The 23,056-nt window shown below is 52.4% G+C and overlaps 1 protein-coding gene across 2 annotated transcripts in view; it reads left to right on the top strand.

Annotated features, from left to right (window-relative positions):
- Positions 1 to 16,512, top strand: part of PPARD (peroxisome proliferator activated receptor delta) — an 80,310-nt gene extending 63,798 nt beyond the window's left edge. For both annotated transcript variants that reach the window (XM_044254859.1, XM_044254865.1), the window contains 6 exons: positions 2,702 to 2,932; positions 12,166 to 12,320; positions 13,089 to 13,227; positions 14,504 to 14,706; positions 14,885 to 15,335; positions 16,085 to 16,512. In XM_044254859.1, coding sequence (XP_044110794.1) covers positions 2,803 to 2,932; positions 12,166 to 12,320; positions 13,089 to 13,227; positions 14,504 to 14,706; positions 14,885 to 15,335; positions 16,085 to 16,332 — 1,326 coding nt within the window. In that variant the 5' untranslated portion in view covers positions 2,702 to 2,802 and the 3' untranslated portion in view covers positions 16,333 to 16,512. The remainder of the gene's footprint in view (positions 1 to 2,701; positions 2,933 to 12,165; positions 12,321 to 13,088; positions 13,228 to 14,503; positions 14,707 to 14,884; positions 15,336 to 16,084) is intronic.
- Positions 16,513 to 23,056: the final 6,544 nt, after the last annotated feature.

Raw genomic sequence — 23,056 nt, 5'->3', positions numbered from 1 at the left:
GATCCCAGGACGCTGGGATCATGACCTGAGCCGAAGGCAGCTGCTTAACCAACTGAGCCACCCAGGCGTCCCTGAAGTACTGTCTTTATAACATGTTAACATTCCGTATGTGTTAGCATCTATTTATGGACTCTGTATTCTCTTTCATTGATTGTCTATTCATGTGCCAGTGTGACACTGTTTTAATTATCGTAGCTTTGCTATACTTCTTTTTATTCTTCTCCAACTAATTCTGTGTTGTGTTTGCCAAAGTGCCCCCCCCCCAGCCTCTTTGTTTTCTGCAAGTCCCATCTTTTACTCTCAGTGGACAACTTTCCCTCCTACTTTATTAACTCAAAGACTGAGGCCATCCCATCCAGTATGAGCTTTAACAACCTCCTCCCCAGTTGCCATGATACTTCTTTGTATATTCTTCCTCCTGTGCCCTTGAATTAGTCCCCTCCCATCAGTCATTATGTCCCAGCTACCCGGCCTTGAATCTTCAGATGGTCTTTCTCTGCAGGCCTCTCCTCTACCCGTGGCTTACTCGAGTCTCCTCTAGTCCACAATCTTCCTGATTTTGCCACTTTCTTGAGCCGGTACATTTATTTCCTTGACATATTTACCAAAAACCGAGCCTCCATTTGCCATACTACCTCCCTCCCTCCCACTTATTCTCCAGAGTCCCAGTTTCCATCCTAACCACTTGATTGAAACTTGCCTCACAAGGTCACTGATGACCTGGCGGTCACTGAACCCAGGGGTCATGTGTCAGTTTATCAGCCTTCAACTCTGCAGCTTTTGACACAGTTGAGCTCGCCCCCGTGAAACAGCCCTTCCCATGACTCCAAATTGGTTGTCCCATGTCTGTCCTGCGCCTGGCCAGTGCTCTGTTGGCTCTGGTGCCTATGCCCCTGACCTCCCTTGACACATTGTTTTTCCTTTGGTGAACTGAATCCCTTCCCATGACTATCAGTCAGATCAACGAGGATGCCCGGCACATCTCCACATTCCCAATTTCCCAGCTCTTAGACTCTAGGGCCAAATTTCCAAACTCCCTTCCACAGACAAACTGGAAGAGGTTGTTGTCCGTCCAAACAAGGGAAAATGAAAGCCTCCTGGAAAGGATTGCTGGGAGAGGGAAGATTTACTGTCTGCTGGAAGCGGCCTTGCTGTGGAGCAGTGGTTCTCAAGCTTGGCTGCATGTGACAATCACCAGGAGAATTAAAAACAAAGATCCCAAGTGCTCAGGCAGCTCCCCCAGACCATTTGATGAGAATCTCTAGGGATAAGCCCAGACATCCCTATTTTGAAAAACTCCCCAGTAGTTGCAGTGTCCGGCCAACTGTGCAAGTGTGGAGCAGCGTGGGAGAGGGAAGAGTCTCCATTGACCCCTGACTTCTGGGTTTGCTAAGTGGGTAGATGGGCAATGCAGATCACTAAAGGAGGTATTACCAGAGGAAGGGTGGGTTTGAGGGCAGTTGGTAGGTTCTGTTTGGATAGGTTGAGCTCAAGCTGCCTCTGGCACATCTGGAAAGCCCACAGATGCTTAGATTTCCCTAAAGCAGGTCTTGGATGCTCTCAATCCTCCCCCAGCCTGCACTGCCTTGGGATAGAGTCAGTCGCTCACACGTGCCTGGATGCAGCCCACCTTCCCAGCCATCCCTCCAAATCCTCGCTCCCACAGGGCTCGCTCTGTGGCCACTGGGATCCTCACTGCTCCCCGCTGTGCTGCCTCTGAGTCTTTTCTCAACACAAGTTCCATGCCATCTCTGGTCAAAATCCACCCCACTCTCAAGGCGTCTCCCTGCTTGTCCCTACCAGCACAACACCTCATGGTCTTACCACCACTGACGCGATGGTGGCATTTGTGGGCAATATGTCACTTGCCGAGTCAGAACTGCTTCCTCCATGCAGGAGTCCCCACCCAGGACTCCACCTCAGAAAGATTCCTGGACAGAGCACCTGGTCCCTTACCTGCTGGCTGGGCTGCTGAGGGTCTAGTTGCAAATCCGCCAGCTGCAAGCCTAGCACCTAACAGAGCCTTGGGTCTTTTTTCTTCCCCCCACACCCAAACACAGGAAGGATAGGACTTACTCCCTCCAGAGCTTGTGGCGTATGGGGTGCCTGCGTGGCTCAGTGGGTTAAGCCTCTGCCTTTGGCTCAGGTCTTCATCTCAGGGTCCAGGGATCGAGCCCCACATTGGGCTCTCTGCTCAGCGGGGAGCCTGCTCCCCGCCCCCCGCCTGCTGCTCTGCCTACTTGATATCTGTGTCAAATAAATAAAATCTTTAAAAACAAACAAACAAACAAACAAACAAACAACTTGTGGCATAGGAGAGCCTGAGTGCCTGAGGGGAAGGATGGGGGTTAGGAGGCATGATGCGTGTCAGGATCTCAAGGAGGACTGCAGGGTTGGAAAAAGCCCCTGAAGTCATTCTGATCTAGCACAAAGAGCAGGATGGGGCCGAGGAGGGGAAGAGGGTGCAGGGATGTGTCGCCCTGTCTGGAGACTGCTCCAACCACCCAGAGGGCAGGAGGAGAAGGGACACGGGGTACAAGGAGCAGAGCCCATAGGCTAGAGCTACAGGGAGGAGGCTTGCCTGCCGTGAAGGAGCAGAGCAGGGGATCCCCCTCCATACTGCCCCCCTGCCAGTGGTAGCCCTCTCACATACCCTCCTCTCTCACCTTCTCATGCTCTTCCTGTCTGCCCCTTGGCCCAGGCTGATGGCAGCTGCCCTGTAGAGGTCCCTCTGCGTTCAGACCCAGATGATGCCAGAGCTATGAGCGGGCCTGCAGGCGTGGCGCCGAGGGGAAATCAGCCATGGAGCAGCTGCCGGGGGAAGCCCCTGAGATCCGGGAAGAGGAGGAGAAAAAGGAAGTGGCAGAGGCAGAAGGAACCCCAGAACTCAATGGAGGACCAGAGCGCTCTCTTCCTTCCAGCAGCTATACAGGTGAGAAGGGGGCAAAAGGGAACATAGGGCAAAGGACACCGAGTGGGCCAAGCAGGAACCCTTGCCCTCTGTAGACAGCATCATGGGCTCAGAGGGGCAGAGCTGGGCAGCCGGGGTTCACAGCTCTGTGCTGGTGCTTCTCGGCAGCAGGACTTCAGGCCAGTGCACTTCTTCTTTCTGTGAAACCGACAGCTTGTAGGGGATGTGGACAGGGGCTTTCATGAGAATTCAGTGAGTTAGCATTTGGGATGCGTGTCGTCATCCGTATGATTCCCCTGCTGCCGCCCAGGGGACCTGGAGCCAGTCTGCGTTAACCCACGCTGGGAAGATCAGCTGTACCTGTGATCGTCACAAACAGTCGCAGCACCCAGCTCCATTGATCTGGTGCTAATGACACACATCATGGAGCGGCCCTGTAATTAGGAATAAGTGCTAAGCGGCCCGTCTGAATGATTGTAATTAAGATTACTTTTGTGCAGCAAGCCAGTTTTTAGCTTCTCTTATCGCACTTGTCGGCTCCCTGGGACCGTGTGCTGTTCTCTTCCCATCTTCATCATCATCGTGTTATGTCCACCTTCAGGGGCACCCGGAATCCACTCTTTGGCCTCTGGTTTTCCCTGCTGCTGATGCTGCCCCTTCCCCAGCTTCTCTCCTCTCTCAGCACATTCAGCTGAGTCTTGCTCCCTTACCCTCTTGGGGAACTCAGGGTCATGAGAGGATGCACTTCCGGCAGGGGACATCCTGATCTGGCCTCGGGTTTCAGCTGCAGGAGATCCCAGCCACTGGTGGTGATTGAGGGCAGAGGAGCAGGCCCACCCCACAGGATGGTCTCTGGAGGGCTGTGTCAGAGTTAAGGTAGGGCAGGGCTGCTGAGGTGAGCAGGTTCCTGGCTGGCCTGTAGTTAAGAAAGGCCCAAATCCTGGTGCCCTACTACTTTGAACCTGTAAAACAAGTTCCTGGATTTTGCTGAGCTGCTTCCTCTTCAGGGCACGTGGTGTGTAGGGTAAGGGAAGGGCCATGATCCCATCCCTCTGATCCCACCCGCATATCCAGGAATAACCGAAGTGGGCTGGGTGTGATTTCAAGACTCAAGAGGAAGTCTCCCCAAACCCCACAGTATCCTGTGTGTTGGCTGGTCACTAGGATGAATTTAGAGACCCTATGACTGGGATGAATTTAGAGCCTTTCCCAGAAGAGGAATGGCTGACTGGTGATCAGTCATTCAGTGCTCCTAACATGTACTGTTCTGAAATTGAGATGGGCAGGGAGGGTTAGGCAGCAGAGGAGACACACCAGAGGCTAAGAGTGAGCAAGGTCTGTCACTGAGGAAGAGTGAAAAGGGAAGAGAAGGCCATGGAATTTGGGGCCTTACCACCTGGATGGGCCCACTCTGTCCCCACATCTGGGGCCAGGCCTACAGAAGTTACGTCCACAGTAATGCCCTGTCCTGGAGTTTCCCTACATCCTTGTGGGGACCCTATCCCCACACGATACTGCTGTTAATGGCGGACCAGAGCACAGGGCCCGGGTGCACAGATGGGGCAAGGTGGACACGGTGATGGCTTCTCGGGGAGCTTTATCAGTGGGATTTAGGGCACACAGGGAGCTGTCGGGGAAAAAAATTTGCCCAACCTCCCCCCTTGTGGTGCTATATATGATGTGATTTTTAATGGATTCCATTTACCAATAAATCGATGAAGTAGAGCTGGAAAGACTTCCCTGTTCAATAATTGAAACAGGAGGAGGTTGTTTAACACAATCATTATGTGTTAAAGCCATCATATAGGAAAAGTTCCTGCAAATTTTATAAGACAAACAACAGAAAAATAGAAACAGGCAGTTCATCGTTGACAAATACAGATGGCCAGAAAATAAAGTGTTTTTCAATCTACTCATCAAAGAAGATATCTTCAATATGAGATGTCATTTAGCCTGTCAGATTAACAGAGAGGACTCTTGCGGCCAGAGGCGGAAGACATGGCCCTCCAGCCACCCAGGGTGGAAGGGCAGCTTGGCTATGCAAGCGAACACTTCTTTCATTCCTTTGACCCTGCAGTCCCCCGTCCTAGGAACGTATCCCATGTAAATACTCACTGGGAGCGCACAGAGATTTCCACACTCACTGACTGCAGTGCTGCTCAGAGAAGCAACAAATGGGCAAGCGCCCATCTGTGGGGAATCAGTTCTGTAAACTGTGGGAAAAACCGACTGTGGAATGCTGTGTAGTCATTAACAAGGACTGGGCGGGTCTGAATCTACCAACGGGAGAAAGAGCTCCTGCCAAATGGGGGATCCCATTGCTTACAAATCTTTTAAGTATCATGGAAGGCACTAGAAGAGTGTACATGCAAAGGGCTGTGCCGTTAACTCAGAGGAGTAGGATCATGGCGGAGAGGCTGGGTCACACAGTGGTGCGTGCCATTACATGTTCTTCTCAAGTCTGCAGTACTCTCACCGTTTAAGAAGCAAATGCATCACTTTTCTTTAAAAAGTAAAGTAATTTTGTTTCCCAAAAAAGGCCAGCAGGTGAGGGGCCCTGGGGACACGGCCTCATCCTGTGTTAGGAATCACACAAACCAGGGCAGGGATCTCAAGCCTTTGACCATCAGCAGTAGCTTTCGCTGGTGCCTTCACTTCTCCAGTCTCAGCCTCTACCTTTAAAGTCTGCCCACCTCAAGGGCTGGCCGGGTGAGGTTCTCTACCCTGCCCCATGAGTCTATGACTTGGGCCTCTGGAGTCCCCTCAGGAATTCAGGAGGATGGAACACAGCCTTGATCTTTGAAACTGCAGGAAGTTCCCACGGTTTGCTTCCCTTCTGACCCCTCAGAAGTTCTGCAGCTCTGTCCCGAGCTCAGCACCTGACAGAGAGGCAGGCAGGACAGGCCTCACCATGAGCACTCGGCAACCAGGGAACTCACATGCCCAGGGTCCCCCAGCTGGGTAAGGGTGGGGGCAGCTTTCCCCTCCTGCTTCAGTGATGGGCATCCCATCCACACTCTAGGAAGAGGTCAGGGGTCTTAATGTGGAGCTAGGGCTGAGGAAGACCGAGTGTCCTTCCTCCTAGCCTTGGCACCTCCTCTCTCAGCAGGCACTCAGTGGGTGTCCAGGCAGGGGCTGGCCTTTCAGCGGAGGACAAGACTGCATGCCAGCCTTGAGAAGCCCACTGTGCAAGTGAGCAGGACGACAGATGTAAGGAGGCTGCTTAATAACCCAGCTCCAGAGTCCCACAGAACTGGCCCTGCCTTCAGCAGCTAGTTGTCTTTGGGACTCTGCCAGCAAAGTAAATAGTGTTGACCCTCCTGGCCACTATCACAGCTCTGGCAACAGCATACCTCCAGTGATGGAGATGAGATACGCGAGAGAACTCCCCTCCATACAGAAATGATGCAAGCAAGGTCAATAGTGTCTGCTGAACTTGCAATCCAAGATGGTACAACTGATAGTTCACTCCCTGGGTGTTGGGCTTAGTGTTTACGCTGAGTCTAAACATTCCAATAATGGCCTGGTGTCATCCTCAGCAGTGACCTGTCTCGTCGCTTGTCATAGTCATGAATTATTGATTAGTAGTAATGAATAGTATGAGCTCAGCCCCAGGGGTTGGGTGGTTCTAGGTTATTACCAATAGGATGTGTGCACACATAGAGAAAGAGAGAGAGAGTGTGTGTGTGTGTGTATGTGTGTTTAAGGCCTTGGCTCACACAACTGTGAGGGCTGGCAAGTTGAATTCTGCGGGACAGGCCAGCAGACCATAAACTCCAGGAAAGAGAGTTTGTCTGTGTGTGTGTTTAAGGCCTTGGCTCACACAACTGTGAGGGCTGGCAAGTTGAATTCTGCAGGACAGGCCAGCAGACCAGAAACCCCAGGGCAGCTAATGCTGTAGCTTGAGTTTGAAGGCAGTCCAGAGGCAGAATTCCGTCTTTCTTAGGGAGGCCTCTGTCTATTTTCATAAGGCCTTCAACTGATTGGCCCCAGACCTGCTTACATTATGGAGAGTAATGATTTCAGTTTTACTCACATCTAAAGAATATCTTTTTTTTTTTAATTTATTTATTTGACAGAGATCACAAGTAGGCAGAGAGGCAGGCAGAAAGAGAAGAAGGGAAGCAGGCTCCCCACTGAGCAGAGAGCCCGATGCAGGGCTTGATCCCAGGACCCTGAGACCATGACCTGAGCCGAAGGCAGAGGCTTAACCCACTGAGCCACCCAGGCGCCTGTGGGTGGCTCAGTTGGTTGAGCAACTGCCTTCGGCTCGGGTCATGATCCTGGAGTCCCAGAATCGAGTCCCGCATCGGGCTCCCAGCTCTGCGGGGAGTCTGCTTCTCCCTCTGACCTTCTCACCTCTCATGCTCTCTCTCACTGTCTCTCTCTTAAATAAATCAATAAAATCTTAAAAAAAAAAAATAGAATATCTTCACAGCAACATCTAGACTGGTGTTCGACCAAAAACTGGTCATCATGGGTACCATGGCCTGGCCGAGGTGACACATAAAATTAACAATCTGGTCAATGCCACTGTCAGCATGTTACTTAGCCTCATCTATGAAAGGGTCAGAAGACCTTCCTTGAAGGGTTATTTTAAGGTTCCCATGGGATTAATGATATAAAGTATCCAGCAGAATGCCTGGTGCACAGAGGCACACAAAAAAGAGATTATTAGTGTAAACACACAGTCTTTACCAGGAAGTCAGGTGTAGGTTCAAGTCCCAGTCCCCGCAGGTATTAGACAGGTGACCTTGGCTGGGTCCCTTAACCTCACCAAACTTCAGTTTCCTTATCTTTATTTATTTTTTTTTTTAAAGGTTTATTTATTTATTTATTTATTTGACAGAGAGAGAGATCACAAGTAAGCAGAGAGAGAGAGTGGGAAGCAGGCTTCCTGCAGAGCAGTCTAATGTGGGACTCGATCCCAGGATGCTGAGATCATGACCTGATCCGAAGGCAGCGGCTTAACCCATTGAGTCACCCAGGTGCCCAGTTTCCTTATCTTTAAATGGTATCAGTCACTATCTTCCAAGGTGATATGGAATGGTACTAACAAGCTCTTGGTGGGACCTGATAAGTGGTGGTTCTTTCCCCCTCACTTCCTGGGGTAGAGGTAGAGATGGGCCCTCAGGAGATGTTTAGGGGGTCAGGCAAGGTGTGACTAGAGTGGAAGTTCAGAGGCAGGGCTCAGGGCCCAGATGATGGCCATTGGGTGAGCAAGTACATTTCCTGAGACCTGAGGAGGAGCCAGGGGAAGGACGTGCTGGCCTGTTGGGAAGAGCAGCTGTACTGGCAGATGGCCCTCAGACTGGTATGACCCATGTCCCCACCCAGCATACCTGAGAGGCAGCAAGGCAGAGACTCCTGGTAAGGGGGATGGCCTCTCGGAACCCCAGTCTCACACCGGGAGGTCATGGGCAAGGCAGTGGGCCCTTCAGAACTTGGCCCCTAGAATGGGGAGCATTCTGCCATCATTACTTTTGGGTAAGATTCAGGGATAAATCCTTAAGCCAGGTGGTCAGCCAGGAAGAAACAGAACCTTTATCTTTAGAAAACCCACTCCTGGAGCCTGGGTGGCTCAGTCATTAAGAGCCTGCCTTCGGCTCAGGTCATGATCTCAGGGTCCTAGAATCAAGCTCCACATCCGGCTCCCTGCTCAGCTTGGAGCCTGCTTTTCCCCATCTCTGCTGCATCCGTTTTCTCTCTCTCTCTCTCTGTGAGATAAAGAAAATCTTAATAAAAAAAGAAAGAAGGAAAGAAACCCACTCTCAAGCACCCACCACTTCCGTATCCGCACTGTACATGCACTCCAGCACAGAGCCTAGCCCTGGAGGCTGTGTACACTTCTGCCCACCCCAGCGCCTCACCTCTCCTGCCTCTCTCTGCCTTCTGTGGCAGTTATTTTTATTCTCCAAAATTTATTCCAGACAGGCAGGGGGTGCCCCCATCCCCCTAACCGGCCACCACCAAGCATCACCAACTGCTTTCAGGTTCTGCAGCCTGTGTCTGCTCACGACCCAGGGCTAGGACAGCCACAGCCCTGTGACCTGATACTCGCCCTGGGCCCGTTTCCCCACAGTCTGGTTTCTAGCACTTCCTTCCCCTGGGCATCTCCTCAGGATCCGGAGCTCAGGCTGCCCCAGGGGCTGGTGGGGCTGGAGTTTCTTGGCTTCTCCCAAGGTTCTGAGTGATCCTAGTGCTCCTGAGCCCTGGGCCAGTGGCAGGCCAGGAGACATGAAAGGAGGCTTGGTCTGGCTCTGGGGGCTCTCTGGGCCTCATAAGACATCCCCCCATTGAATTTCTTTTTTTTTTTTTAAGATTTTATTTATTTATTGGACAGACAGAGATCACAAGTAGGCAGAGAGGCAGGCAGAGAGAGAGAAGGAAGCAGGCTTCCTGCTGAGCAGAGAGCCCGATGCAGGGGTCGTTCCCAGGATCCTGGGATCATGACCTGAGCTGAAGACAGAGGCTTTAACCCACTGAGCCACCCAGGCACCCCCACCTTCCCCGCACCACATTGAATTTTCATGAAGCTGTGGGGGAGGAGGTACAACCCAAGAGGAGGTCACGGTCCCTGCCTGTGTGAGGGGTACACAGCTTGGGGAATGCAGAATTGCAGCTTTCTGCCGAGCACTGTCCTAACTCATGCTGCTGTTCACGTGCACTTTCAGGTTCTAGGGCTCTTCTCTGTAGTACCTCTGTTGCTTTTCACCATGGCTCTCAGATAGATGCTCCTGTCATCTCCATCTTAAGAGTAGGAAACTGAGGCCTAGAGGGCAGAGATGGGGGTTGAGCCCAAGACACCTGTTTGAACTCAGTCACATTCTTAACCCTCATGCCTGCTCTTCCCGAGCATCTGGAAGCCAACTTGGAAGCCAAGGATCTCATCTTTGAGCCCAGAAAAGGGAGCAGTCACCTTTCCCAACAGCCTCTTGCTTGAATGGTGGGGCTTCCAAGTCCTGAACCACCTGCCTGCCTCTTGGCCTGTGTTGCCCCTGGCCACATCGTACTCCAGCTTTCTCACCTCGTTCTGGCCTCAGCTGGTCGAGGGCAGGTCTGGACCCTTCCCTGCACACAGCAGGTGCTCATCAAATGTCTGCTGCATGAAGGGAGAGGATGGCTTGGCCACGTGCAGTGCAAATGCCCAGATGCCTGCCCAGCCTCTGGGGCCAGGAGGGAGAGCAGGGAGGGCACCACCAAGAAATCAGTGGTTGTGGACAGGACTCATTGCTGGAGGTGAGCTCTGAGATCCAAAGGCGGTGTGATTAGAGATGTCCCCCGTCTAACAGAGGAGGCAGACGTGTCAGCCACAAAAACGCAGCTGTTTACAAGAAGTGACACAAAGTGAACCTGCACACAGACCACATGGGTTGGAGTAGGAAGTGCCAGAAACCCTCCTGCTTGTCCCGACCAAGGGTTTTCACACATGATCTCATTTTCCCATTTTCCCATGACAGCTCATACCGTGAGTTCTCTTGCCTCTCTTAGGCTGCCTCCAGGTGCAGCAGGGACTGCTCAGCCCCTGCAGCCAGTGGGCGCTGAGCGCAGGACCAATCCAGGGAGCTCGAAGTCCACTCACTCCACTAAAGTCATTGCTCCATGCCTGCTCCCCGTCCCGCAGCAGCACGCGGGGGCAGCATTCCTGCCCAGTGGCCCTTACATTCTCGTGGAGGGCCCCCAGCAGTGAGTGAACGCACACGCATTGTCGTGTGGTGGTAAAGGCTATGCAGAGAACCAGAGGGGCTCTGCCCTCCCCGGCACAGTGCCCAAGAGACAGAGGGAGACCACTCTCCCCCATCTGTGGGCTGAGGCGAAGGGTTATACCCCTTGGAATGACCGAAGGTTAGGAGTGAAGACCCTAGGAGGGACAGGCCATTTCACCTCCGGCCCCTGCCCTTACCAGCCCGGGAAGGGAGAAGGCTCCCTGGTCCCTGGATGACAGACAGGGGACAATACCAGCCTGGGGAACGTTCAGTCTGGGCTCAGCCCCACAGCGTGAGTCTCCCTGAGGTGCTGGCCCGCTCTGAGCCAATGATTCTCTGGTCTGGGGATTTGGCCCCTGACCCTGAGGAGGTTGCTCGGTCATCAGGAAAGAGAGCAGAGAACAGCAGATTCTAGCCAGCGTGGCAGAGGCAGGACAGGCGGCGTGTGGGGTCATGTGGCTGGCCCTGGGCCGGGAGACCGAGGTTCAGGCTGGGCTCATTGCTAAGTGTCCAAGGGAGAGATTCTGAAGAGTATCCCAGAGATTACCGCATCATCTGACAGCATCTACCCCTGAAGTTATTGCCTAGTCTAGTACTAGTACTAGGTCTAGTACTTTCCTTGTTTCCACTCATACCACTGGTTCAGACGTCCCATGCACTTAATAGAAAAAAAAACCTGGGGAAATTCAGTTTGCTGCCCAGTTGACCTGACTGATAGTGCCTTCTTTCTGCTTGAGCAAGAAGTTTCGTAAGTGTGGCTTTGAGCTTCTTGGGACACCTGGGTGGCTTAATCATTTGCCTTTGGCTCAGGTCATGATCCCGGGATCCTGGGATCGAGCCCCACATCCAGGTACCTGCTCAGTGGGAAGCCTGCTTCTCCCTCTCCTACTCCCCCTGCTTGTGTTTCCCTCTCTCATTGTGTCTCTCTCTGTCAAATAAATAACTTAAGAATCTTTAAAAGAAAAAAAGAACAGATTGGAACTTCTTGAGAGATTCTTTACAGAATCTCTGGAGCCCACCCAAGAGTTGAATTTCCCAGGAGAGGTGGATAGAGGGTTGGTCTCCCTCACACATATTCCATACAACCCCACACCCGCCCAGACGGTGGACCCTGTCACACTACAAGAGCTACTTCTCAAGTTGAGTCTAAAGAGATCTTGTCTGCTTCCTCCTCTTGCTCCCTTCCCCCCAAAACACGTCATTCTCCCCAATGCACACACATGCACACACACCCCTCTTTCCTGCCCTATGGTCAGTACAGCCCAGGAAGGCTCTGACTTCCCCCCGATAATGATAGCTGCCATTTCCCAAACACCTCCTGTATGGCAGGTCTGGGGAAGAGCCTCATGTTCTCGATGAAGAAACCAACCCTCAGAAAGGTTGACTGCTTGCGGCACTTAGCTCTTAAGTGTCTGAGCTGAGTGAGGGCCACTTGGGAAATGTGGGCTCTCCCCCACAACCCTCACTGTGCCCCTGTGGGCTCTGGTCACCTCCGCTGGCCCCTGTCCCAGCCAAAGGTGAAGGCATCCCTGTGTCGTGTGTCCGCAGACCTTTCCCGGAGCTCCTCGCCACCCTCCCTCCTGGACCAGCTGCAGATGGGCTGTGACGGGGCCTCGTGTGGCAGCCTCAACATGGAGTGCCGTGTGTGCGGGGACAAGGCATCGGGCTTCCACTATGGTGTTCACGCATGTGAGGGGTGCAAGGTAGGGCCCGCGGCGAGTGGCGGTTGGCAGCTGGGGCTGTGTTTACGTGGAGAGCTGACCGGCCAGAGAAGCCAGGCCGTCACAGTACCTGCTGCGGAATTCCCACCCGGGAGGCAGCCAGGCCCTTGGGCTCCTTCCAGGCCTCCGCTCTGGGTATGGCTGGTCCCTTGTTGGGCTGCCCTGTTGGGCACCGCCCCAGCCCCTCCCCTGGGCTGGCTGGCTGCTGGCGCCCTCTGGAGACATAGCTCTAAAACAGAATGAGGGGCTTGGGCTCAGCCATCACACTGATGGCAAGTGCTTCCTGCACCTCAAGGCCCAAGAGGGCCCCTTGAAGGGAAAAGAAAATTTACTTTTCTTTCTCCAGGGGTGCTTTTGGGTTCATCCTTCTAACTGCACACCCATCAAAATGGTACATAATTCTTTTACTAAACCACTGCCTAGAAAATACCTGGAACCAGATACATTTACGAATAAACCAGGTTAGCCATGATACAATTTTATGTTACCAAACGCACAAAGAAGCACTTAAAGTGAAGAATTAGACAGATAGATAGATAGATACAGATATAGATAGATGTATCTCAAAGGCTTTAGCGTTATTTTCTATCTTCCTCCCCTTCCCTCCAAAAGAACCCCCACCACCACCACCCCGGGTAACTTCCAAATTTCAGGAATTCTGACATTTACACACAGCAGTGGGGCCCCTGACATCCCAGAATCCAGGGTGCAGAGCAGGATTCTCAGCTTTCTGTGACCCCCCCCCACCAGGGCTTCTTCCGTCGGACAATCCGCATGAAGCTGGAGTACGAGAAGTGCGAAAGGATCTGCAAGATCCAGAAGAAGAACCGCAACAAGTGCCAGTACTGCCGCTTCCAGAAATGTGTGGCCCTGGGCATGTCACACAATGGTGAGAGCCAGCCCAGGCACAGTATGGCCAGAAAGCAGGCCCAGCAGTGGGGGGGGAAGGGGTTGCTGAGGTGGGGTGAGGAGGCCCTCAGAGCCATGCCCAGTGTGCAGGAATCCCAAGACCAAAAAGTGCCTTCCCCAGACGGCTCTACATCCGCTTTGGGGCCCGGGCCCAGAGTGGTCACCCGCTTTCAATCCCCGAGGCTCACTGGGAATTGACCCCAGCTCCAGTCACATTGGAAACACCATTTCCAGCACCTGAAGCCGGTCTCAGATGACCTGACAGCGTAAAAAGCTGCTTCCAAAGCCTGGGATCGCCTGGGCCCTTGCTGGTTAGTAAAGGCAGGCAGGAGCCATGAGTGACCACAGGTGTCCACTGCCAGCAGCCGGGCAGGAGTTTTCTGGAGGCTGGCCACTCCCAGGAGATAGACTGCCCTGCCCTTTGGGCCTCCTACGGTATTGTCTTCAGACCCCATATAGTAGGATTGCACAGAGCCCATCTGCCCCTCACTTTGCCTATCTTGAGTCAGAGCCCCCCTCGGGGGACTGGGGAGAGCTTTTTGTTTAAATGCCTCCACCCACAGCTACCCTGTCTTGCCTTTTAGATGGTGGCTAGACCCAAGCCCTCCAACTGAAGCCTTTCCTCCATGGTGGGGCCTGGCAGGTCTGGGGCTTGGTCCCTCCCTCCAGTCTTTATCTTCCCAGACTCTGTTCCTTAGGTGGGCTGAGCAGATTTCCGAGGAGATCTCAAGGCCAGCTCAGTTCTTCTCACTTCTTCTCTTAGAGAACCCAGATTTGTATCCTGTTCATTACTAATAACTAACTTTTTAGTGCTTACTGTGTGAACATTCTTATTCAGTTGTTTTGACAGTCCAGTGAGATTTCAGTATTGGTCCATTTTTCTTATGAATAAAGGTGAAATAGCCTTCCTCTTCCTGCCTCCTGGAACTCAGGCATGGGCCTTTGACAGCAGAGACTGTCTTCCCACCTATCACACCGCACTGCCTTCCAGCCACAGTGGCTCAGCCAGCTCCCTGAATTAGGGCCCTTGCCAGGCACTATGAACAAGACAGAATCCCTATCCCCCTAGAGCTTACATTTGGGAGGGGTTCCCCAATATTCCCGTGTGCTGGCTATAGAGCTTCTGAGGGTCCTGGGCTCAAAAAGTGGGTCTGCATTTTTGGCCTCCGTACCTGTTGTGAGACAAGGAGGTTGGAGGTGTTGGCTCCTGCCTGGGCTCCTCGATGACTTCTCTTCATCCCTCACCCCACACCCAGCCATCCGCTTTGGCCGGATGCCAGAGGCCGAGAAGAGGAAGCTGGTGGCGGGGCTGACGGCAAGCGAGGGGAATCAGCACAACCCACAGGTGGCTGACCTGAAGGCCTTCTCCAAGCACATCTACAATGCCTACCTGAAGAACTTCAACATGACCAAAAAGAAAGCCCGTGGCATCCTCACTGGCAAGGCCAGCCACACGGCGGTGAGTGTCACTGCTCGGCCTGGCTGCCCGGGCACTAGGCCCTGCCTGCCGCCCGCCTGACTTCTGGGAGAACTGGGCTACTTCCTTCCCCTCACTTCGGGGAACAGGCCAGGGGTATGGGGAGCACATGGGCGGGGGTCCTCCCAAGGCCTGGCCTCTAATGGGGCCTGGTTTTCAGCCCTTTGTGATCCACGACATCGAAACATTGTGGCAAGCAGAGAAGGGCCTGGTGTGGAAGCAGCTGGTGAACGGCCTGCCCCCCTACAAGGAGATCAGCGTGCACGTCTTCTACCGCTGCCAGTACACCACAGTTGAGACCGTGCGGGAGCTCACCGAGTTCGCCAAGAGCATCCCCAGCTTCAGCAACCTCTTCCTCAACGATCAGGTGACCCTTCTCAAATATGGTGTGCACGAGGCCATCTTCGCCATGCTAGCCTCCATCGTAAACAAGGATGGCTTACTGGTGGCCAACGGCACTGGTTTCGTCACCCGGGAGTTCCTGCGGAGCCTCCGGAAGCCCTTCAGTGACATCATTGAGCCCAAGTTTGAGTTTGCAGTCAAGTTCAATGCCCTGGAACTTGACGACAGTGACTTGGCTCTCTTTATTGCGGCCATCATTCTCTGTGGAGGTAAGTGAGGCTGGGGCTGGCGGGCCTGCCCCACACACTCAGTCTTTCTGGGGGTTGGGCCTTCACCACGGGGCACCAGGCCTGAACCCAAACAGTGTGGGGTGGTGCCCGTGTGATGATGGCAGTGTGACATACGAGGTGCCGATGGTATGGAGGATCAGCTCCCTCTTCTCGATGCAGAGGAGGCAAACAAGACTGAAGAAATATGCAACATGTTCATGGGGATGATTCTTCGTATTTTGCCTCTACTTTTTTGATCCCAATGTAATAAATTAAATAATCATCACACTCACAGTGCTGTAGAGCTCACTTCGTGCCAGGCACTGTTCTGGTTCCTTTTCCTAGATGATAACTCACTTGGTTCTCATGGCAACCTGTGCAGAAGGCATTTCTGTCACCCCATTTTACAGATGACGGAACTAAAGTCAGAGAGGCTGCAGGGAGAGGCCAGTACACAGTCTCCTCGCTAGTCTGTGGTGGGGATGAGGGTTGAACCCAGGCAGTGAGTCTCTTTACCATGAGGTCATACTCCCCTTTCTCAGAAGAGAAAACCAAAAAGGCGAAGGAGATGGGCCGGGCCCTGGGGCGGAGGGACTAGAACTCTCTGTGGAGCAGTCACTGACAGGACAGGGCTTGGGTCTATCGCGGCAGCGGGTCTGCTGTCCTCTGGGCTAAGTCACCCACCCAGGGCAGAGGTAGGGGGACTCCTCCGCGACTCCCTCCCATACCTCTGCCCTGTGTCCCCACAGACCGGCCAGGCCTCATAAACGTGCCCCAGGTGGAGGCCATCCAGGACACCATCCTACGTGCCCTCGAGTTCCACCTGCAGGCCAACCACCCCTACGCCCAGTACCTCTTCCCCAAGCTGCTGCAGAAGATGGCCGACCTGCGGCAGCTGGTCACCGAGCACGCACAGATGATGCAGCGCATCAAGAAGACCGAGACGGAAACCTCGCTGCACCCCCTGCTCCAGGAGATCTATAAGGACATGTACTGAGGGGGCGGGCCGCCAGCGCTGGGACATAAGTCACCCATGGGACTTTTCCGGACCGCGGTCCCCCTGCTTCTGCTCTCAGACACACGGCCTCCTGCTCCCCGCGTTTCCTGCCTCCCCTTCTTCACCTGCCTCTCTCTCAGATCCTCTTTCTTCTCTGATTTCCTTGCTCTTCCTCGCTCTCTCTTCCTGCCTCTCTGTAGGTTTCCCTGCTCTTTCCTCCCTTGCCTTCCTTTCTCTCTCTCCCCATCCCCATGTCTGTCCCCCTTTCTCTTTGTGGGAGACAGATTGTGTTACTTCACCAGCAGCATGGAACAGGTCCTCTGCTTTCGTCCACCCCGTCCCCTGTTCCCCAGGAGCCGGGGGGAATGGGCCTGCCCTCTGCACAAACAGTCACCTGCAGGGGTGGGCGCCTCCCTCCTCCTGTCTGCACAGCAAAGGACTCGGGCCAGCCAAAGAAACACTAAGCCTTCTAGGCCCGGCTTCCTGGGGAAGCCATGCGGGGCCTGGGATGACTGCAGCAATGGACCCCGAGTCACCGGGGCCCTCCCCTGAGGGCCAGGATGCCTCCCCCAGACTGTCACTGCCCTCCCCTATCCAGCCAACCCCTCTCCAGCAACACACCCCAGCAACACTGATAGCAGCACCCTCTCTTCTTTTCACCAGTTTGCCAGGCCAGTGTCACTGATGGTTCCCTGCGCTGGCCGCCAGGGGACACCCCCAGCCTGGAAGGAGACGGGCTTCCCTCCAGGTGGGGCCCCCACTGAAGAGGAGCAAACCTAGAGGGAGGCAGAGTTTGGCCAGAAAGGCAGCAGGCAGTGGACTTAATTGTGAGCCCAGGCCTGGGGGTCATCAGCACCCCTTCTCCTACCACTCTGCAGCAGCCACCAACCACGACTCCTGTTTCTCAGGAGTTCCTGGGCCTCAGCCTCAACCAGGAGCCCCGATGAAGCTCATGCACCTCCCCCTGCATGCGCACACTCCAGCACACACAAGCACTGAATCACTTTACCTGGTTCCGCACCCCTCTCTTCCCTTCCCCGAGGCAGATGGGCCAGAGGGCTCTGCGCAGGGGTGTCCTGCTGAACCAGCCCAGCACCTGCTCAGCTGGGAGGTGCCCCAGGTAACTGATCCCGCTCAGTGTGACATCCGTTTGTCCCAATAGTCGTGCTATCCTTCCCTTCCCCTGCACTCAGCCCAGCCGGTCGCTGGGAACTCAGCCTACACAGCCTCTGGTGACCCTAGGACCTTGCCAGGCCCAGTCCCACTTCTCTGGCCCTCAGGTCTGCCCTTCCCCTCCTCCCAGGTGAAGTACTCGGCCTCAGGGGAGGGACTGAAGCCCAGCTTGGATGCTGTGTCTGAGCAGGAAGTCAGAGAGCCCCCTCCCTGCCCCCAACCTGCTTCTTCAGGAAGGAAACTGTCCTGGAAGGGTCAGGGACTGGTGGAGGGTCTCTGAGAAAGGTTAGGGAAGACCTGAGTTTAGAGTCCTGTCTGTCTGTTCCTGCCTTCCAGGCCCCGGGATCATTCTCTACTGACAAGATTCTTCTCTCTCCCATCCCCATGCTCAGCTGACCAAGGATTGGGGTTGGGGTGCTCCCTTTGAGCCAACGCTGTGAAGGGAGGGATACTGTGCCTGCCCCCGCCCGCCACCACGCACACCCTCCCCCACCCAGGCCTGGTGCTGAGGATACAGCTCTTCTCAGTGTCTGAACACAATCTCCAAAATCGAAATGTATATTTTTGCTAGGAGCCCCAGCTTCCTGTGTTTTTAATATAAATAGTGTACACAGACTGACAGAACTTTAAATAAATGGGAATTAAATATTTAAGAGTTGATGTAGGCCAACACTGTTTTGTACAGGTTTTTTCCCCCCTCCGGGGGCTGATTGGACTTTGCCCCCTCTTCCCTATCCAGTGAGGAAGGGGGAAACTGGGCTGGGCAAATGAGACTTTGGGGTACAGGCCAGGAGGGCTGATCTGTCTTTCCCCATCACCTGTTCCTCACCATATGTCAGCAAGGGCAGAGGACCGAGGTCCCTGCCTTGTACGGTGCATCTGGGGGACAAGGGGGAGAATGGTATACGCGCCCTTGATGCTGTGGTACGAAACTGGTAGGCAGGAGGAGGGCCGGGGAGGGTCTCCAAAGGGCCCTGGAGGAGGCACCACCTCTATAAGAGACCAGGGCTTTCCTCAGCCAGCACCCCAGTTTCCTCATTTACTTCCTGGGGTGTCACCTTCACAGAGGCTCCAGGAGAGCCCGGCACTCTGCAGCTCGATGGCAGAGGCAAATTCAGGGTAGACTGGTACTTGTCCAGCCAGGAAAACAAGCACCCCCAAAACATTTCAAAGTGGGGAATTTACAATAGGAAAGTGTGACTGAACTATTGAAAGGAGTGAAAGATCCAAAGAGGAGAAATTGAGGGCATCCATTAGGAGCTGGGCAGATGCTGTCAGCCCCAGGGCTGTGTGGGAAGTGGGATCATCTAGTGGCCAACATCATTAGAATCCCCAAGGACACTGCAGGAATGGGGAGCCTAAAGCCACCCGCCGGGGTGACTGCAGAACCAGATTCCACACAGGACATTGAGGGCTGCCAGGGTGCTGGCAATCACCAATGCTGCTCTGTCCCGGGACCTCATCCCCTGAGCAGGAAGCCTGGAGGGCCAACTCAGCCGCTCTTGCCAGAAGCGCCATCAGAGTACAGGCTGAAGAGGCAGTGTCTGCCTTCCTCCTGTCTTCCAGTCGGCTCCCTGGACCTCCCATTGAAAAAAAACAACCTTAAAGAAACCTGGGAAGTGTAGTGTGCAGACTTCCAGCCCTGAAGGTACAGAGGAGCACAGGAAGGAGGGGGAAAGGTGCCCAGAGCCTGCGATAAGCCAGCACAAGTACAGCTCGAGGTGAGCGGCCCCAGTAGGCTCAAGGCTGTGGCCAAGTCTGACACTCGTCTCCCTATTTCTCTGTTGCTGGCCACAGCGATCTGAACCCTGTCAAGTCCCATAGGGTTCATCTCAGTCAGGAGAGTGACAGTCCCAGGGGAACAGGAGGACCTGAGGAGGAGGAAGAGGAATGCTTGGAACAGGCGTGGCTCTGAAATTGATAGTCTTGCTTATGATGGAATCTTCTGGTTTGCTTGATTTATTTTGCTCATGTCAAGTGGAAGACTGCCTCAGTTGTTAACTCCCAGTCCTCTAACCAGTGCTGAAGAGGTAAGAATACAGGATACCAGATAACCAGATAGCGCTCAGTTCAGGGAGAAAGTACGTCTCGGTATGAGTTTTCTGTTGGTACCTGGCTTCCGGGGCTGCAAAGAGAAGTATTGTTAGAATCAATAAGTGATATTCTTTATTAAGCACCTATTTCGTGCCAGCCGTTCTACATACTCCCCTCTTAACTCACCACGACCCTACAGGCAAATATCACCTGCCCTTCACAGGTGAGGAAGCACAATGAGATTAGCAGGTGTGCCTGGGGCCACTCAGCTGGGAAGAGGCATATTGATCCGCGGGCCTTAGGACCCCTGATTTTTCCCCAGGAGTAAAACTTGGGGAGCAAGTCCATCTCTTTTTAATGATGCTCAGGACAAAGGAATCAAATATTTAGACTAAAAGAGAAGAAAGTGACCTTAAGAAAATTAGGAGCTACTATCTCTGTAATAGCTTTTTAAAACTTCAGCGCTAAGAGGCACCCAGGTGTCTCAGTTGGCTAAGTGTCTGCCTTCGGCTCAGGTCATGAGCTCAGGAGCCTGGAATCCCAGCCCTGCTTTGGGCAGGGCTCAGCGGGAAGCCTGTTTCTCTCTCTCCCCCGTGGTTGTGCTCTCACTCTCTCTCTCACTCTCTCAAATAAATAAATAAATAAAATCTTTTTAAAAAGAAGCAGGTTAGACACCACCAAAGAAGTCATTTTCGCACCTCACGAAAGACCTATTGAAATTACCCAGAAAATCTCGTCTGATCTCGGAAGCTAAGCAGGGTCGGGCCTGGTTAGTACTTGGATGGGAAATTACCCGGAAAATAGTATGGGATACCCCAAGATGGAAAACATCAGCAGGAAGAATAGCAGTACAAATTCTTAGACACTGAGAAGGGAGTAGAAGTTGGTATGATCTTGAAAAGCAGCTTGGCAAAACCTAGTACACTTAAAGTGCCTGTGGCTGCTGGGGGTGGGGGTGGTGCGGTCAGGAAGGTTCCATCCCTCAGAACCCAGCCATTAGTTGCCATGGCAGCAGGCCTCCCAGCCCACTTCCTCTCAGGAAAGTGCTCTTGCTGAAGGCAGCTGCCTTGCCCCGTAAGTCCACCCCCCAGGTGCAGCCTATAGCCAACATGGGGGTATGAGGCTAAGCCACCTAGCCCCAGTATGGGACAGCTTGAAGGATCACCCCAGCACCAGAGGCAAGGCTTCGCTGTAACTGCCTTGTCCTTAAACTTCTCTCTCTACCCCAGCCTGCCTCCTTCCAATTCCCTACAGCTGTTGTTCCAAAGAAGACCCGGCCCTGAGTGTCCTGCAGATAAACCTCCAAATGTACTTCCTGGAGAAGGCGACCTGACCCCACAGTCTGGGGTGAAAACCACCAAATTACACAGCAGACTCCCATAGGTTTTCACTGCAGCAATAACAAAAACTTGGAAACAAAAGAGCGTTCATCAATAGGAAAATGGATACACTTGGGCTCAATCATAATCAGTCAGTAAATACACTATTTACACAGTGTAGAAAGAACTAGAAGAAACACGTGGGAAAAGATTTTTATATAATCTTGAACTGGATAGACCTTTCAAAAGTCTATTGTATACACACAAGTTTCTAAGTTTCATGCAGTGTACACAAAACTCAGAATCCATAAAATAAAAAATGAAAAGCCTTACTATATATACATCTTAGAAATTAATTCCCAGAACTAAAACCCTAAGACATTTTAAATCAATCATGTAAAAAAAAGTGTGACATAATCAAAGAGCTAAGTTTCTTAATATATAAAGAACACCTACAAATCAATAAGTAAAAGGACCATGACTGATAGAAAAATGGGTAAAGAGAGAAAAAGAGAAAGAAATGCCTTTTAAACATAAAAAAGATTCCTGGGACACCTGGCTGGCTCAGTTAGTAGATCATATGACTCTTGACTCTAGATCTCTGGGTCTTGATCACAAGCCCTACATTGGGTATAGCGTCTACCTAAAAAACGAACATATGAAAAGATGCTCAGTTTTATCCATAGTAGGAGAAACACAAATTAAAACTACAATGACATACTTTTAAATCACCAAGTTAAGAAACCCAAGTGTGATAATATTGTTTTGAAAAGGATGTGCAAAACCAGGCAATCTCATACTTTTGGTGGGAATATAAATGGGCACAGCCTCCACAGAGGGAAGATTGGCAGCTCCTATAAAAATTTTTAAAAATAATTTCAATCCATTTACAATGACATGGATGGAACTAGAGAGTATAATGCTAAGTGAAATTAAGTCCACCAGAGAAAGACAAATACCATATGAGCTCATTCATATGCGGAGTTTAATAAACAAAACCAACAAGCAAAGGGGAAAAAATCAGCAAACCCAGAAAGGTCTCTTAGAGAACAAACTGATGATTTTCTTGGGAGGCGATGGGAGGATGGGGGAAACAGGTGAATGGGGTTAAGAAGGGCACTTGTGATGAGCACAGGGTGTTGTGTGGAGTTGTTGAGTCACTATATTGTACTCCTGAAACTAACATAACACTGTGTGTTAACTAACTGGAATTAAAATAAAAACTGTATATAAAAAAAAATAATTTTGATCCAAAGTGGGCTCCGTAGCTCGGTGTTCAGAACAGCGGTCTTGTAATAATTTTGATCCAGCAAAAGTAAAGGAAATAACAAAGATGTCCAAGACTATTGGTCCCAATCTATGATCTCAATTTACTGACAGATATAAGTTATTTAAATTCAATTTTTAAATCTCTCCTTTAATTTTTAAGTGAAATTCCTCTTATTTGGTGTTTTTAAACTTCTCTTCCATAGGGGGCAGTGCAGTCAAGTGGAGAGAGCATGGGCTTTGGAGGAGTAAGATGGGACTGGTGGGCATAGCTTAGAAATAGAACCACGGAAGGGCACGTGGCTGGTTCAGTCAGAAAAGTGTGTGACTTGGGGCACCTGAGTGGCTCAGTAGGTTAAAGCCTCTGCCTTCGGCTCAGGTCATGATCCCAGGGTCCTGGGATCGAGCCCCACATCAGGCTCTCTGCTCAGCGCGGAGCCTGCTTCCCTTCCTCTCTCTCTGCCTGCCTCTCTGACTACTTGTGATCTCTGTCTGTCAAATAAATAAATAAAATCTCCAAAAAAAAAAAAGAAAAGTGTGTGACTCGATCTCAGGTCCTGAGGTTCGAGCCCCACACCGGACACAGAGATTACTTTAAAAAAATAATAAAATAAATAGAACAGGAAAGACTCCTAAACCTCACGGTCCCCCTTCCTAGCTCCCCACCCTCCTTGGGCCCATCCCTTGGTTCTCCCCACGACAAGCTCTGAATCCACCAGGCATTTATCCTGCCGGAGAGAGAGGCTCTGCTTGCCCAATGGCCTGTCATCTAATCTGAGGCTTCCTCATTGGATAAAGTCTTGCCAAGCCCCTTCCTGGTTGCCTCTCGTGGTAACCCTTGCCGAGGCACGGACTCTAGCCCAATTTCTTGTGCCCAGGAGAGCAAACTTGCTTCAGTGGCACAGAGCAGGCCATGGTGACTTTCTGCAGGA

Source organism: Neovison vison, chromosome 1 (assembly GCF_020171115.1).
Source record: "Neovison vison isolate M4711 chromosome 1, ASM_NN_V1, whole genome shotgun sequence".
Taxonomy (NCBI): Eukaryota; Metazoa; Chordata; class Mammalia; order Carnivora; family Mustelidae; genus Neogale; species Neogale vison.
Note: the sequence above shows the minus strand (reverse complement) of the source record. Positions and strands in the feature narration are given on the sequence as shown.